The sequence below is a fragment of the Setaria italica genome, chromosome IV (assembly GCF_000263155.2).
Source record: "Setaria italica strain Yugu1 chromosome IV, Setaria_italica_v2.0, whole genome shotgun sequence".
Lineage (NCBI taxonomy): Eukaryota > Viridiplantae > Streptophyta > Magnoliopsida > Poales > Poaceae > Setaria > Setaria italica.
Window position 1 is genome coordinate 7625303 of NC_028453.1, and position 15692 is coordinate 7640994.

Below are 15692 nucleotides of genomic sequence, written 5' to 3' on the forward strand. Positions count from 1 at the left end.
CTGGACGGCTAGCCACGCACCAGTGTCATCAAGCACCGGCTTCGATCTGTAGTCTGGTGTTTAATTGCCTGCGGCTAGGGAAGTAGGGAACTAATCGTCTCGTGTATTCATTCCGCAGGCTAGCGCCGGGAAACAAGAAGAAAGGGCAACCGCGGCAACGGGCTCATCTTGTTGGACAGTTGGGCCTCTGTGCCCGTGCTTCTGAAATTCAGGCCTCTGTAGAGCTCATTTGCTGATGATTGTATGATTGTCTGACTTCATCATGTGTGTTCATCCAGTGATGATACGCTGATAATTCTATGTGGCTTTGCCTAGTTTCTATCTATTTATTAGCCGAATGGATTACTTTAATGCCTACTCCTTCCGTTCCCAAATTGTAGGTCGTTTTAGCTTCTCTAGATGCATAGATATTGTTATGCATCTAGATATAGTGTATGTCTACATGCATAGATATAGTGTATGTCTACATGCATAATAATATTTATGAGAAAAGGTAAAACGACTTATAATTTGGAATGAAGGGAGTACTACACTACTGCAGGGAAGGAACTTCTTGAGACCCTGGCCAATTATTTTTCATCGTAAAAAAAATTCCAACACTAATACAAATAATTTTGTTTAAATTATGCGTTTCAAAGTTCAAAAATCAAAACCAAGACGTTAAACGCTGCTCAAATGGGCTCGACGAGAAAATAGTTGAAAACGAGTAGCAGCTGGAAAAAGAAAGAGGGGCATCTATTTTGCCACGCAAAAAAGAAAAGAAAAATAAAAAAGAAAAAGCTTGGAAGTGGGGCTGGTCGTCACGCGGGCTGCTCCTCTCAATCTCAACTGAGGAAGACCGCCGACGACGAATCGCCTCCGCCGCCGCCGCCGCCGCCATGCTGTTCCTCCGAAGGCACGTCCTCCCTCTTCTTCGCGCGGCCTCCCCGCTCCCCTCCCCTATCTACCACCGCGCATGCCTCCTCTCCGCCGCCCCATTCTCCCTTGAGGACTACCTCGTCGCCGCCTGCGGCCTAGCCCCAGCTCAAGCCAGGAAGACAGCCCAGAAGGCATTCGATGGAGCATCCAAAGATAGCAGGAAGGCATTCGAGGAGATCTCCAACTGCCGTCTCAACTCCGCCTCTAACCCCGACGCCGTCCTCGCCCTGCTCACTGGCGTCGGCCTCTCCCGCGCCGACATCGCCGACATCGTCGTCGCGGACCCGCTTCTCCTCCGCTCCTCGCCCAAGAAGGTCGGCCCTCGCCTGCTCGCGCTCCGCGACCGCCTCGGTGTGCTCGCGCTCCCCAGATCGTTCGCTTCCTCCTGGTCGGCTCACGCGCTGTCCGCAGCTGCGACGTCGTTCCAAAGCTCGAGTTCTTCATATCCTTCTATGGCTCATTTGAACGGCTCCTCGTGATCTTAAAGAATCACAACGGCATTATATGGTCAGATCTTGAAAGGGTGATCAAGCCTAACATCGCGCTGCTTCATCAGTGCGGCCCAAGTGTTCGAGATATTGCCCGTCTGTTCTCAGTCAGAGCCAGGGTGCTTACATTCAGACCAGAGAGCATCAAGGAGATAGTGCTACGCGCGGAAGAGCTTGGGGTTCCTTGCAGCTCGCGAATGTTCTGGCTGGCGGTGGTGCTCGTCTCAAATGCCACCAAAGAGAAGGTTGCTGCCAGGCTCGAATTTTTGAAGAGTACTCTTGGTTGCCACGAGAGTGAAATTGCCACTGCAGTGTCCAAGATGCCAAACATTCTAGGAATATCTGAGGAGTGCCTTCACCGCAAGATTCAGTTCTTGATCAACGAGGTTGGACTGGAGCCTCAGTACATTCTGCAAAGGCCTGCCTTGTTCGGATACAGCCTGGAGAAGAGGCTAGTGCCCCGGTATTGTGTCATGAAGGTCCTGCTGGCTAAGGGATTGCTGGATAGCAATCGGAGTTTTTATTCATTCGCTCAATATGGAGAGGAGACTTTCAAATTGAGGTGCATTGACAGTCACCAGGACTCTGTTCCTGGGCTTGCAGATGATTATGCCACAGCTCGTGCTGGTGTTGTGCCCTATCAACTTTGAACACCTTAAAATATTCCAATATTTTTCATATTCTAGGCAGATGATATAACTGCAACTCACGCTCATTAGCAGCTGTCAATGGTGCGGGCATTCCCAATTCTTCTTTCTGCAGTAGAACTAGTAATCTCTGACTGCTCATAGCCCAAGTTTAAGTTATGGTTATCTATTATTCTGTCAAGGACCTTACTGCACGTGTTTGTTAGTCGCTTCTTCTGTATAGCAAATGGCTGAAGATTATCCTTAAGTGAGTTGTTCTTCTGCGGATAGGCTCTTGTTATATCACTTAATCTAGTTGGAATTTGACAGCACTAGCTTTCCCTTTTTCTCTAACAGTGTTTGCTCAGCAAGTTTTGTTTCTACTGACATTTATAGCACCCACCGGTACTTCTTTGGGGCTTGCCTAATTCGTTTTTAGTGGAATGGATTCATTTTGTTTCTGCTAATGTTTACATTTTACTTCGCTGAGGCTGAACCACTACTTTCAAGTAGTGGCCGAAATTGCTACTGAGAAGAAACTCTCTATGAAACAATTGTGTAAACCAAGTTGTTGTGGCCAACAATATATTCTTGATTTTTAAGAACTGTTTTGGTTCCATGGACCTTTGGCCAAGATGGTTCTCTTTGGTGTTGAGGAATGGGAGACTGACTGCCAAAAATAGATGGCAAGAACTAATTCGTTGTTCTTGCGTTTTCCACAGAATATGCCCCTTTTATATGGGTTATCTTGACTTGGCCCCCTAAAATTATCTGATTATGTAAATCTGAGACTGGCATATAGAGAGAGCATTATCTCTTCTGGAAATAAATCCACGAAAAAGGAAACAAAATATCCTTTAACCAAAGCTTGTTTATTAGCATTTTGATGAATCCTGTGATTTTCTAGCCTGTGCATGATGGATATGCATATCACTATTTATAAGGCTTTCCTTACTATATGTCATATTATGCATTCTGGTTTTACGGCAGCTCACATGATGTGTGGAAGTCTGGAAGATCCTGTTGATGTGTTTTCCAAGCAGGATCACAAAAGCCGCTGTAACCACCGGTGCCCTCCGTTTTGACATGCATTTGAAACTCCATACCTCAGGTCAGCTCCTTGTTTACTGTATGATTGAAGTGTGGTTGCTGTCTAAGTTTCAAGTTAGTAATATTTTCTCAAACAGGCAAACGGTACGCCTCTTTTTTTGTTCTGCTAGTTTGCACGATACGTTCTAGGCTAGTGTTTTGTTCTACTTGAACATTTTTTTACTGAAATCATAGCATTTTCCTTCTAGAAACAATTTATCATAAACATGGAACATTTTTCTCTTGAATATATAACATATGTTCCCGATTCATTAAGAAAATATTCCACATATATAAAATAAAATCTTGAGAAAATTTCATCGAAAGCATAGTGAAGCTTGGTTTTTATTTCAAAGATCTTATCAAAGAACACGATGGTTCGTTCAAATTCAATTTGGTTGTCCGGTATAAAAATTATTGATTTTTTTTGTTTGAATTCGTGCCATCGCTTTTTATTTGCACATGCGTAGTAGCATGAGGGACGCGGGGGTTGGTCGTTGGGTGTATCGTGTATTGGACCCCTAACGTAACCTAATCTTTTTCCGCGTCATTTATGTCAAGAAAATCTGGTACGAAGTAGTATGAACGAACGATCCATGCGACAAACCTCGCCTTTTAGCCAACCATGCTGTAGTTTAGTGCTGGGGCAGCTGGTTAGTTGGATCTGGTGACATTCAGGATCGGATGAGATCCACCTTTGTACATCACCGATACTTCAATTTACTCCCTACGCTTGGTATGAATCTTGGAGCTCTCGCTCGCATCGATCGGTGGCACGTTAGCGGGCTCGCCGGAAACAACGGCAAGGCGGCCGGCTAGGTGGTAGCAGCAAAGTTTCCCAAGGAGGCGCGCACGCTACTACTAGCTGGCATGCCAGCGCGGCCGCCGCGCGCGCGTCATCGGTGGCCGCCCGGGTGGTGGTCGACCGATCGAGCGCGCGTGCAGCACGGCCGGGACAGCCGACAGCAGCACGGGTAGGCGGCGGCCACGGCCAGCCGGCCGGCCGGGCGGGCCGGGGCCCCTACATGTCAAGGCATTGGCGTATACCCTGCATCCGTGCATGGACGGCATGCGAAGTTGATGAGCGTCGTAGTACGCGTACTTTGACGACCAGGGTGAGCAAGTAGAGCTAGGATGCACGAGAACACAGTGTACTAAAGATTTGACATGCATCAGCTAGGTTCGGCAAGCTCAATGCTCATGCACGGAGCAGGTCTTTCGCCCGAGCTGCTTTCAGCCATCGATCGGTCAGTAGTGGCGGAGACGCTGCAGAACTCCACATGGAAATGGAACAGTGCGTCAATCATCAGCGCTACCTAGCTAGAGCATAATGCACGGTTGACGCCCTCGGCTTTGCACGGCGCCAAGTCTGCTGGGACGTTGACAACACTTGTCAAATCGCCAACTCAATCATATCGCTACTAGGCCGCCGTGCAACGCTGGCTTCTTCGCTACTTCTGTGCTTCTGGCCCGCACTATGCAGGGAGGTTTTGCGTGCTTTCTTTCCCTGGATCTTATTGGGCAGCAGCACCACTCGCATCAGTTCATTTTTCTATTGGCGATCTCGATCGATGCGTGAGCGTAACAGCTGACGTGCTCACGCCAATAATGCATGCAGGGTTGGCCAGAGGCCTGAATCTTTTCGACATCCCTGACTACATCTGAATCACCACCTAGCAAAAAAAAAAAAAGGGAAAGCAGCAGATCATGCAGTGAAGGTCACATGTTCTTGGGCTCCTTGGCATCGCGGCCAGAGCCAGTGCAACGTCTTACCCTGCTCTCCTTGCAGGATAAGTGGATAAGAGATCTCCCGTGCATCTCAATGGTACAGATAAAGGCACATGGCCACACATGCATGAGGAAGACAGAAAAGAGGACGTCGCACTTTCAATTTTCAGACCTTGGCAAACATCAAACGAGATGGTAATTGCAGTTAGCATCTTGTGCACGCGAGACATTTGGATCAATAATGCAAGTGGTAAACAAGCAATGCACTGAGCACTGTTGCCTCAGTCATGAACAATATGCTTCGGCACGGATTCCTTTCAGAGAATCAGGTACTACACTACTATACTTCACTGACGACGCTTGTGCATGGGCCAGATCGACAGTTGTGCACGGTAGATTTTAAAATCCCGAGTCTCGATGACGCTTGATGCTTGGAGGATCGGCTTCGCGCTAGAGGCATGCACGTCAGCCTAGTAGCCGCATCGAGCATGTGGCCCGGGCTCGCGGCCGGAGACGACGAAGAAGGCGATCCCTTGCGCGGCATGCGCGGGCGCCGCTCAGTAGATCCACTACGGCGGCGGCGGTAGCGGCCGCGACCAAACCGCTGCCGACGACGACGGCAAGCCGGCCGGCGTCTCTGCCTTTAATTTCACTTGGGCGCACTTGGCCGCACATGGTCGCCGCCTCGTCGGCCACCGGGCAGCAGCGCCGGCGAGTGCGGCATCGATAGAGTACTAGGGAGCACGGCAGTCGGCAGGCCGGCCGCCGGCCGACCGGCCCCTACATCGCATGGAATGGGCATGACCGTGTGAAAGACTTTGGTGATCGAATAACCACGATGATGATGACCACATAATGTGGCGAACGATTTGACTAGCGTGTCCTTGCCATCTCCCGATCATCTCGTTCCCTCTGAACTCCTACAACGCTACGCTGAACAGTTCACATGCATGATGGACACGGACCAAATCACATCAGCTAGAAGCTCAGTTGGCTCCCTCACCTTTACACGACGGAAAAGGGGGCACGCCTGGGCCGAGGGCCGGGGGGCTGATGGGACAACACTTGTCACATCTTGAACGCATATCGCTTGACCTACCCATGCTGCCATGCATGGCATGCAGAGTCATGTGTAAACTAGTTTTTTTTAGAAAAAGGAAATGTGTAAAGTAGATAACTGTAATTACGGTTTAATAACAAAATTCATGTGTTAAGAGACTATAAAACTCTTGACTTTTATCTTACCTAGTTCATGTGTACTCACCATCATAGATAACAAATATAGGGCACCATGCAAACTTTACACCCCTGCAAGCATGGCCATGTGAAGCGCTCAGCACCCTGAACTTTGATGACAACGACGATGCTAACGATCTGACTGGAGATCAGTGTACTTGATGGCGCCCCGGTCCTTTCGGCCGTAGGGTACGCAAGGGCAAGGCTGCACAATTCACATGGACCGACCCCATGCCATTCATGGACCAAATCACATCGATCAGCTAGAAGTACAGGCCCTCCTCACCTTTACACAGCGGAAAGGCTCAAAGGCAAGCACCTGGGGGAAGCTGAAGAGACAACACTTGTCACATCCATGCATGCCCTCTCGTTTGCTGCCCAAGAAATATGGTTTAAAAAAATGGTATTGTAAATGAACTTCTTGTCCTGCTTAAATGAAAGAGCAGTGCTCTCCTCGGCGTTAAAGAAAAAGATGGTAAATTTTGAGCAGTGGTTTAAAATCCAAAATTTTGGAAATTTTAGTTTTCTTCCTCTTTAAATTGGATTATTCCACTCATATATCTATCAAAAAAAATCTAAGGTAGAATTATATTCTTGCAAGTCGAAAGTACCAAATGATCTGACGGGGTGGAACCAGATAGATCTCTCGGCATATACTGAAAAAGAAATTGTACAACCCCTATATGAATTTTGGGCTGGTCCTCATCAAATTATCTCAATAATGGGAGTGTTTGCATCTCAAATAACAGTGACTAAGTCAAGTTTTACTTTATGAAAAATAGTCAAATACCACTTCCTTCGTTAATAAAAAGTAACTCCCCAATTAAGCCATATCGACTTTACCTTAACTGATAATATGATCTATTAAAAAATATTATTTCAAATAGAAATGGTTTAATATTGTAAAGTTACTTTTCATAATTTTTTTTAGCACACAATCAACTTTACATCATCAAAAATATTCTTTTTCATCTATTGACGGTACAAGTTCAAAAGGTTTGGCTTAGAAGAAACCTAAATACCAACTTACTAGAATCGGAGGAAGTAAATATAGGAACGAAGCAGCGTGATTCTACAACACCAAAGTCGATTTTATCTCTGCATCCAATAATGGTCGAAGGCTAGCAGCTCATATTCTATTGGCCATCTCTATGCATAGCAGTTGACAAGCTCTGGCCAATCCCGACACACATAGAATTGCTAGTGACTAGTGAGTCCGTGCTTGACCGTGTGTGTGCATGTGAAGCGCTCAGCACCCTGCACTTGGGTGACAGGTGACAACGATGCCAACGATCTGACTTGCGCATACTCCTATCATCTCCTTTTTCCTAGTCGATCGCTAGCTAGCTAGCTTCTGGCCGGGCGGGACATGCATACACATTTTGGCCACGGAAGCAAGGCTGCGAATTCACATGGAGGGAGACATATAAGCCATGCAACAAGGACCAAATCGCATCGGCTGGAAAGCAGACGTTATTGGATCTCTCTCACCTTTACACGACGGGAGATAAAGGCACCTGCCACATGGGGAGCTGAGGTGACAACATTTATCACATCCTCAACTCTACTCATATCACCTACTCGTATCACCGCTAATAGAAAACTGAGCATTAGTATCGGCTCTAACGGTTAGTTACCCAGGAGCCCCCTATGACCCCCTTTAGTACCGGTTGGAGGCTCCAACCGGTATTAAAGGTCACCCATTAGTACCAGATGGAGCCTCCACCCAGTACTAATGTGCCTGAGGACCTTTAGTACCGGGTGAAGCATCATCTCTCTCCCCTATCTCCCCACCCTACACCTTATCCTTATCTTCCCACCCTCCTCTCCTCACCAGCCATGTACTATCTCTCCCCCACCGGCTACGCACTATCTCTCCTACCTCTCTCCTCCCTCTCCTTTCAGTGCTGCCGCCTCTCGGGACCGTGCCGGAGCTGCGCGCCGCTAGCCTCCGCACTGGAGGGCCGCGCGTCGCTGGCCTCTGGGTCGTTGTTGGCCGCGCGCCGCCACTCTCTACGCCTCTGGCCGCGCTCCCCCAGCCTTCAAGACGCTGGGCGCACGCCGCCGCCTCCGGCGAGGAGCTGCCACCAAGCTGCCCGCGTGAGGGACCGCTGCCGCTACCCCCGTCGGGGACCGGGTCAGGGCGCTCGGAGGCCTGGAGGCGTTGCGGCCGGGAAGCGCGGCACTTGGAGGCCTGCGCGGTGGCCGACGGCCTGGAGGTGTGGCGATGGAGGCCTGGAGGCATGACACTCGGAGGCTTGGAGGTGTCGCGGCGGCAGCCTGGAGGCGTGGCGACGGAGCGCTCAGAGGCCTGGATGTGCGGCAATGGAGCGCTCGGAGACCTGGAGGCGCGGCGATGGCAACCGGGCAGCGGGGTGGCCGAGCATGGTGCGGCGGTGGAACGGCATGCTACGGCGTGTGACGTGGCAGAAAAGGAAAATGAGAAAAGAAAGAAAATAATAGAAAAGAAAATGAGAAAAGAAAGGAAAAGAAAAAGGCCTCGGCCACGCGTGACGTGGCAGGCAACCAAACGGTACTAAAGGCTCCCCTTTACCTTTAGTACCGGTTATTTCACTTGGTACTTAAAGACCCTCTTAATACCGAAATAGCAATACTGGTTGCACAACCGGTACTAAATGAGGGTTTGGAACCGGTACTAAAGGCGCATTCCCTAGCAGTGCACACTCCGGCCCATCCACATGTAGATCCTATCGGTAGATGATCTTGCAGATCCTATCTAGACATTGTCCTCTTAAGATCCTCTCTGAATAGTGGGGGCCAATAGGTCAAGTTTTTGGCTTGATCAGAATTCAGAAGGACAAAGCTATGGTGTACATCAAACCAAGTTGCGACTTGCGATTATCAGAGCCGGCAGTTGTGAATGATTTGTCTTTCTTGTTGAGTTGGTATAGGCCTCTTAACCAATGGTGGTTAAGATGCAAATTATTTATAGTTACCACTGTGTTCATCGAAGACTTTTTGATCTATGCAACGCGAAATTAATGAACAATAATGCAGTGTTCCCTTGATCATGAAGGATGCACCGCCGGAAGCCCAGTATTCCTTTCAATCATGAACTGCGTGGAAATGAACCAGACACCCATTTTCTGTGTGTGATTGGTGCAGATACCTTTCCGGGTATCAGGGTAGTACCTTACTCAGAGAGGAATCTTTAATTATTTTTTTTCCTGAGGGAACGGCCGGCATGATGATTCATAGAATACCCGCTGTGCTTAGCTTGTTGATCCCAACACAATCGATCGATCTATGAATATTTTTTAGCACCGTCTGTGCTAAACATGGAAATGTGCTCTAGAAATGGACCAAAAGGCACCCATGACTCCATGAGTGTGGCTGGGATAGACGATTCTTCTCGTGCATGCCATAGGGGACATGCTTCAGATGATTCATCAGTAAGTTGTTGATGGGATGGGATTTACCGGGGGGGTTTGCACTTGGGACTTTGCGAGGTCCTAGCTAGTATTCGGATTATCGAGTTTGAAAAGGTTCAGTTTCCCCCTTATTGCAGGAAAATTCACATTTAGACCAGCCTGAATATAATGAAGTAGACCAAGCTCGAGGTATGTATATATTGAAGTAAAAATAAGGGAGGTATCGATGATAATGTAGGCAGGCTGTCAGGCGATGGTGGTGCTTGCTGGTGCATGCGTACGTGCATGACCATGTGAAGGCCTTGGTCACCAGACCATGGCGATAACGATGACCTTGTCGATCGCCTGATCCGTTGCGCTCCTCTGGATTCCTATGAGCTAGGCTGCACCCTTCACATGGAGCAAACCATGGGCATGCAGGATCGAGCATCAGGCGGAAGCACGTACAGTTGACTCCCTCCCCTTGAGTTGTTGATACGACGGAAAGACAACTGATGAGGGGGAGCTGAGGGGACAACACTTGTCAAATCCCGAACTCACATCACTGATCACTTGGCCGGCGCACTGAAGGGAGCATCGAGGTCTTGCTTCAGTGCCTATTCCTACACTATACGCCTACACTACACCCCAAAGGCGCAACCAAACTGACTAGCATCAGTTCAGACTTCAGAGTTCGGACCTGGATGAAAATGAAGCAGCATGATCTGTAACTCAGAGTCGGCACTAACCTCTGCATCCAATAATGGCCGCAGCTCATATATTCTATTGGCGATCTCCATGGATGGCAACTGACAAGCTCGGACCAGTAATAATGTATGGTTTCCTGCTACTGGCCCATCAGTCTCTTGTGTGTGGAAACATAAGAAACAGAGTTCACCAGGGTCCTGAACCTTTTGTTTTGGGCATGCCTGACTGACTACAAACATTGTCTGAATCACCCAGGCAAGAAGCAGAACGCAGTAAAAGAGATCATATGCAGTGTGTAAGACCATGAAATTCATGCATGGTTCTTTTTAAAGTAAATTCATGCATGGTTTGTGTGTGTAGCATCTTTCTCCTGCTCGATCTCCTGCAGGGGAAATGGTTCAGATGGGCGCGCGTTTCCTGTGTATGATTGGTTCTGATACCTCTCGGAGGATCAGATACCTCACAGTCACAGGAATCTTTCTTTTTATATGTGCAGGACCAGCATGATGGTTCATAGAATATACCGGCAGCTGGTTGCTGCTCCCAAAACGATCGACCGTCGGCAGTCGGCACACATGTTCTCTGATGAAGACAAAACATTTTAAGTAATGCGCTACCTGTCAGTGCTAGACATGGAGAGGCGCCCTAGAAATTGACAAACACACTCACATGAACATGACTGGGATCGTTCGTTGGTTTTGATGAGCTCAAGAATCTTCTCATGTCCCTGGGGAGACATGCCTTTCTTAATTCAGTACCATCAGTTTTGCATTGCAAACCAACTGTTGTTTAAGCTGTTCCCTCGTGGCAAAGCCATGACCTGATGACCAATAATGATAGTTTTTTTCCCTTTTGAGAGTACCAATAATGATAGTTGATAAATAGGATGGGAACAAAACTATACTTCATTATGACAAGGCCTTGCATCTCATTGGGGCGTCCCAAACAATAATGAATTTCATGGACCGGCTGACACATCCTCTATACGCGCTTATGAAGAACAACCTTGATTTTTTTTTTCAGGAAAAAAGGGGTGGCAAAGTTCCACCTTATTAGAGAGAGGACAATACATGTGTGTTATGCTGCGTCATCGACCTAACTAAAGAAGTTAGGACCGTTAAAGGCCGCTAAACACGCTTATACAACAGCAACAGCGTTGTTTACACAGCGCTCGTGCGCCGATTCGTTACCATTCCGTTGATGTGAACGTGTCTTCTGAAAACGCTACCGCACACGCAATGAAAGGATTAAATTCTAGCTGCGTGATGTGTTGAAGTACCCACCACGCACGCATGCATGATGGCAGTTGCACTGGTTAATTATGCTGCTTTCGCTTCGCAAATCTGATCATATCAGGACTTTGATCCAAAGCTGCATTATAAAAGAACTAGGAACTGTCACTTCATCACCATTCACACAATGACACAGCAGGCAGCTTAAACTAACTGAGCTAGAATAGTTTTGAGGAGCTGGGACCACGGCTGCAAAGTGAGAAAGTCACAGCTGATGTGTTGATCGATCAGGGGGGCCAATTGTGTGGAATCAGTGGGACGGATTATAAGGTACCCCATGTGCACTGCTCCGATATTGGCAAAGTTTGGCATCTTAATAGACTGTCTCCTTAGGTACAACACAACCTGAAAAATCTGCACATGCTTTCTGCCCAAACTCCCATCGTAATTCAGGAATAAGCATCCTGTATACAGAAATATAACTACTCAATGACTAGAGCTCTCCGTCAAGAACATTTGGGTGTATATGTGTACAGTACATGCATGTCTTCTACTTCTACCCAAAGAAAGAAGCACGTTCGTCACACAAGGAGTTGTATGCTTCTCAGGAGGACAACGCCTTTTCAGTTTTGCTGTGTGCACAAGTTGTGTGATTCCGTATAAGTTAGGTTTTGAGTTGTACAAGAAGACACGCTTGAACCCATGAGGGAAGTCCTAGCTAATCAATCAGATTACTCTTTCAGATTATGACTAATGTAAGGCCTGTCCCAAATAAGTTCTCACTTTGTTTCTCTGAGGAGTCAAACAAGTTCTTTCATTATGTTCATCAATTATTCAACACACACTTATGATTTAGCACCGTACCCGCGTGCCTTATTTCTTTCTGAATAAATATAAAAGCGTGCTTCAGTTAACAAGTCATGCATTTCGTACAAGAATACATGTTTTTTTATCGTTGAAATGTATTAGGAGGCACCATTAACATATACCTCCAGAAGTACTGAAAATTTGAAATCCTTCCTCCGGAGGTACATACAAAAATCCCTTCTCAGTTCGTCCAAGAAATCTTAACCTTGTCACGTTCTCAAGGCGGCCCCTCTAATTAGTATCTCCCGGAGAGAATAATGTGGCAAGTCCTTGCCATATTTCAGCAGGCGTACATGCATAAATAACTGGACAACATACAAAGCCATCAGAATTCAGAAATTCAACTCAGCACACGCAATGAGTTCAGTCTTCAGCAAAGGAAACACTACATAGCTGGCATTAGAATAAAATTCTTATCTTACATTTTACTGGAGTAGTGCAGGCTAGGGTCATAGCTACTAGCTAGTCATCACAATTCATACAGGGGATCGGATGAAACCTTCCCGGGTTACACTAAGGGCGGCAGGCAGCTCTGCACATGGATGCCTTGCCGGTTCACATCTGGGGCCGGGCCGCCGGGCCGGGGTACGTTGACATGCACGATGGCATGTAGCTAGGGGAGGGTTATTAGTAGAGTGCAACGACAATTAACGATTAACTAACTACTAATTAAACACGCGGCCGGAGACTTCTTCGCGATCAGCGATCGGCGAGCTGCGTGTGATCCTTCACCGCCGTGCTCGCTAGTGCTACGGCGCCCTTGGGCGCGCCGCCGACGGCGACCGCAGTCGCTTCCACTCCACCAGCCGGACCAAGAACTCCATGACCTGGAAAACCAAGGACCGGAGGAGTTACCAGTCGACATCTTGCATTGCTTGGAGAGTGATGGAATGAGTTGTTTAGAGGGTGACTGTGTCATGCTGTTTTAATTTGTGTGTATGTGTAGCTAGTTTATGTACCTCAATGGGGTCCTGGAGAGAGTAGGAAGCGTCTGTCTCCTTGGGGCACTTGGAGACGAGGATCCCTAGACCCTGACCTCTCTTCTTCAACACCTAAAACAGAGGTTAAATTAAGTTTGGTTATTACTTAGTTGTTTCACCATGGTTGCAACAAACGGGACAGTTGAAATTAAATCATCAGTTGCGCAACATGTACAGTGGACAGCAGGACGTTGGCAGCAATGGAAAACTACTGCAACTTGTAGACTTTGTCCGTGTGCTGCATGTAATGTAACTGATTTCATGTATAAATAAAATAAAATAAAATAAAATATGCACCTTGAAAGCATCCTCGTCGGTCCGGTCGTCCCCGATGTACACCGGCAGGACGTCGCTGCGGTCGTCGAATCCTAAGGTGGGGAACAGTCAGCGATCGATCAGAAGATGTTTACTCTCGCACGCGGCGGCGATCGACGGCGACGATGAGGAGGACGGTGACAGAGATGGAAGCCATGCGCTGGCAATTCACTTACCGAGCGACTTGAGCAAGAACTCGACGGCCTTGCCCTTGTCCCACATGATGGACGGCCGGATCTCCAGGACCTTCCTGCCCTCGGTGAGCTTCAGCTCGGGGAAGTCCCGGAGCACGGCCTTGACCTGCTCAGCCAATGAGCTCCAGCTCTGCAGGCAATTCAACAAGGGGATTAGCAGTTGTCGTTGAAGACGACGATCGATGCAGCGTGAGGCAGTCATCAAAACCCAGGCACATGCATGACGATTGTTCATCGCCATTATTTGAATAAATAAGCTATAGCGTTAACAACCTTCTTGTTTGACTTTCGCCTAAACTAGAGCACGAGTCGGCATCCAAGGCCTGAAGATATTGTAAGACTAGGACGACGAGCGTGAGCGTTGAGCCGGTGGTGGATACTGGACGAACTCACCTTTTCGTCGACGCATCTGAAGTGCACGGACAGGCAGAACTTGTTGTGCTCCACCCTGGCCCCCGGCGTGGCCCTGGTCTCCTCCTCCAGAGCCCTGAACGCCTGCCCATGCATGTGATCCGCGCGTGAGTCTCACGGTGAGTTCCTCATGGTTCAACTAATTACTGGAGTGCAGTAACTTTCAACACGGTCCAAAAGCATTGACGGTGTCGTCATAACTGATAAAAACAAGAGCGATGATGAACTGTCCTGGAGACACACCTTGTCGATCACCGGCAGGAACTCGCGAGCTGGTTGCAGCAGGACCGTCTGGTCGTCCTGCGAATTCGGAGGAAGAAGAAAAGGTAGCAATGGAGTCAGGCGAAGAAAGATGCTATAGCTGCATGGGCTGTGGCTAGTTGGGTGACGCTGGAGCAGAGAAAGAGATAAAAGTATAGCGAGATGATGAGATGGACGGCTACCTTGGAGCTTGGGCCTTTGATGTCCATGCCGTGGCTGCCGGCGTAGTAGAGCTCCGAGAGACCAACAAAACTGCAGACCTGAACGGCAAAGAAGAACAAAGCAAACATGGTTATATGTGTGTGTAATGAGGTTCTGACTTCTGAGACGCCGGAATGTGCGAACCTTTTCGACGCACCGGCCGGTCACGATCGCCGTCGGGAAGTGCTTGGCGACGTCGCGCACCGACGTCCTCATCTGCGCGCAGGCACAACGTCGTCAGCACGAGAGGATCGGAGTTCACGGTAACATCAACGAGCTACCACAGCGGACGGCGGTATCGATCTCACTCACTCACCTCGGCGGTCATAAAGGCCATGTCGGGGTCGGTGACGATCGGGGAGAGCGTGCCGTCGTAGTCCATGAACATTACGATCCTCTTCCCCCTCGCCGCCGCCGTGATCTTGTCGAAGCTTCCCAGCGCCGACGGGTGCTTACTCTGCATGCGCAAGAAATCAAACCAACCGCTGGAACGCAACCAACCGCCGCGCGCGGGCCGGCTCACAAGAACGTCGCAGCGACTCACCGTCCACGCCTCGTACTCGTCGACGGCGGGGCAGCGGGTCGGCGACGACGCGCGGATGGCCTCGACGACCCGGCTGGTGCAGGACCGGCCCGCCGCCGCCATGGGGGCGGCGCTCCGGGCGCCGAGGAACGGCTCGCCGCCGTCGGCCGCGCCGGGGAGGGCGCCGAGGCCGCCGTACGCGCCCCCTCTGCGCAGCGACGAGACGGCACCCGCGGCGCCGCGGCACGCGAAGAGGGGGCCCGGCAGGGCCGCCGCCGCCGCCACCGCAATGCCCATGTCCGGGAGCACCACGTCCTGGTTCGTCATGGCCGGCCGGCCGCCGATGGCGCGCCCGCGCACACACACGGATACGCGCCGCACCAGGACTTGCGCGGTTGCGCCGGCCGCGAGATGCCAAGGCTTGACTACTACTACCACTAGTCCACTAGTGTGGCCTGTGGGTTGTTTTGCAGGGGGGGCAGGCGGTTTTCTTGGGTGCGATGCGAGCAAGGGAGCAGCGAGGTGTCCGGTACTTATAGAGCGG

General features: G+C 49.3%; 1 protein-coding gene and 1 pseudogene across 1 annotated transcript; one reads left to right on the forward strand and one right to left on the reverse strand.

Annotated features, from left to right (window-relative positions):
• Nucleotides 1–830: 830 nt before the first annotated feature.
• Nucleotides 831–2242, forward strand: LOC101773094 (annotated as a pseudogene).
• A 10394-nt stretch (nucleotides 2243–12636) lies between these two features.
• Nucleotides 12637–15635, reverse strand: LOC101773502 (probable trehalose-phosphate phosphatase 8). The gene is made up of 10 exons (XM_004964923.2): nucleotides 15170–15635; nucleotides 14942–15082; nucleotides 14770–14841; nucleotides 14607–14684; nucleotides 14407–14463; nucleotides 14146–14247; nucleotides 13735–13882; nucleotides 13541–13611; nucleotides 13223–13315; nucleotides 12637–13090 (listed from the first exon to the last, which is right to left on the reverse strand). Exons 1-10 carry the CDS (start codon nucleotides 15473–15475, stop codon nucleotides 13013–13015), a joined length of 1146 nt encoding a protein of 381 aa, XP_004964980.1. The 5' UTR covers nucleotides 15476–15635; the 3' UTR covers nucleotides 12637–13012.
• Nucleotides 15636–15692: the final 57 nt, after the last annotated feature.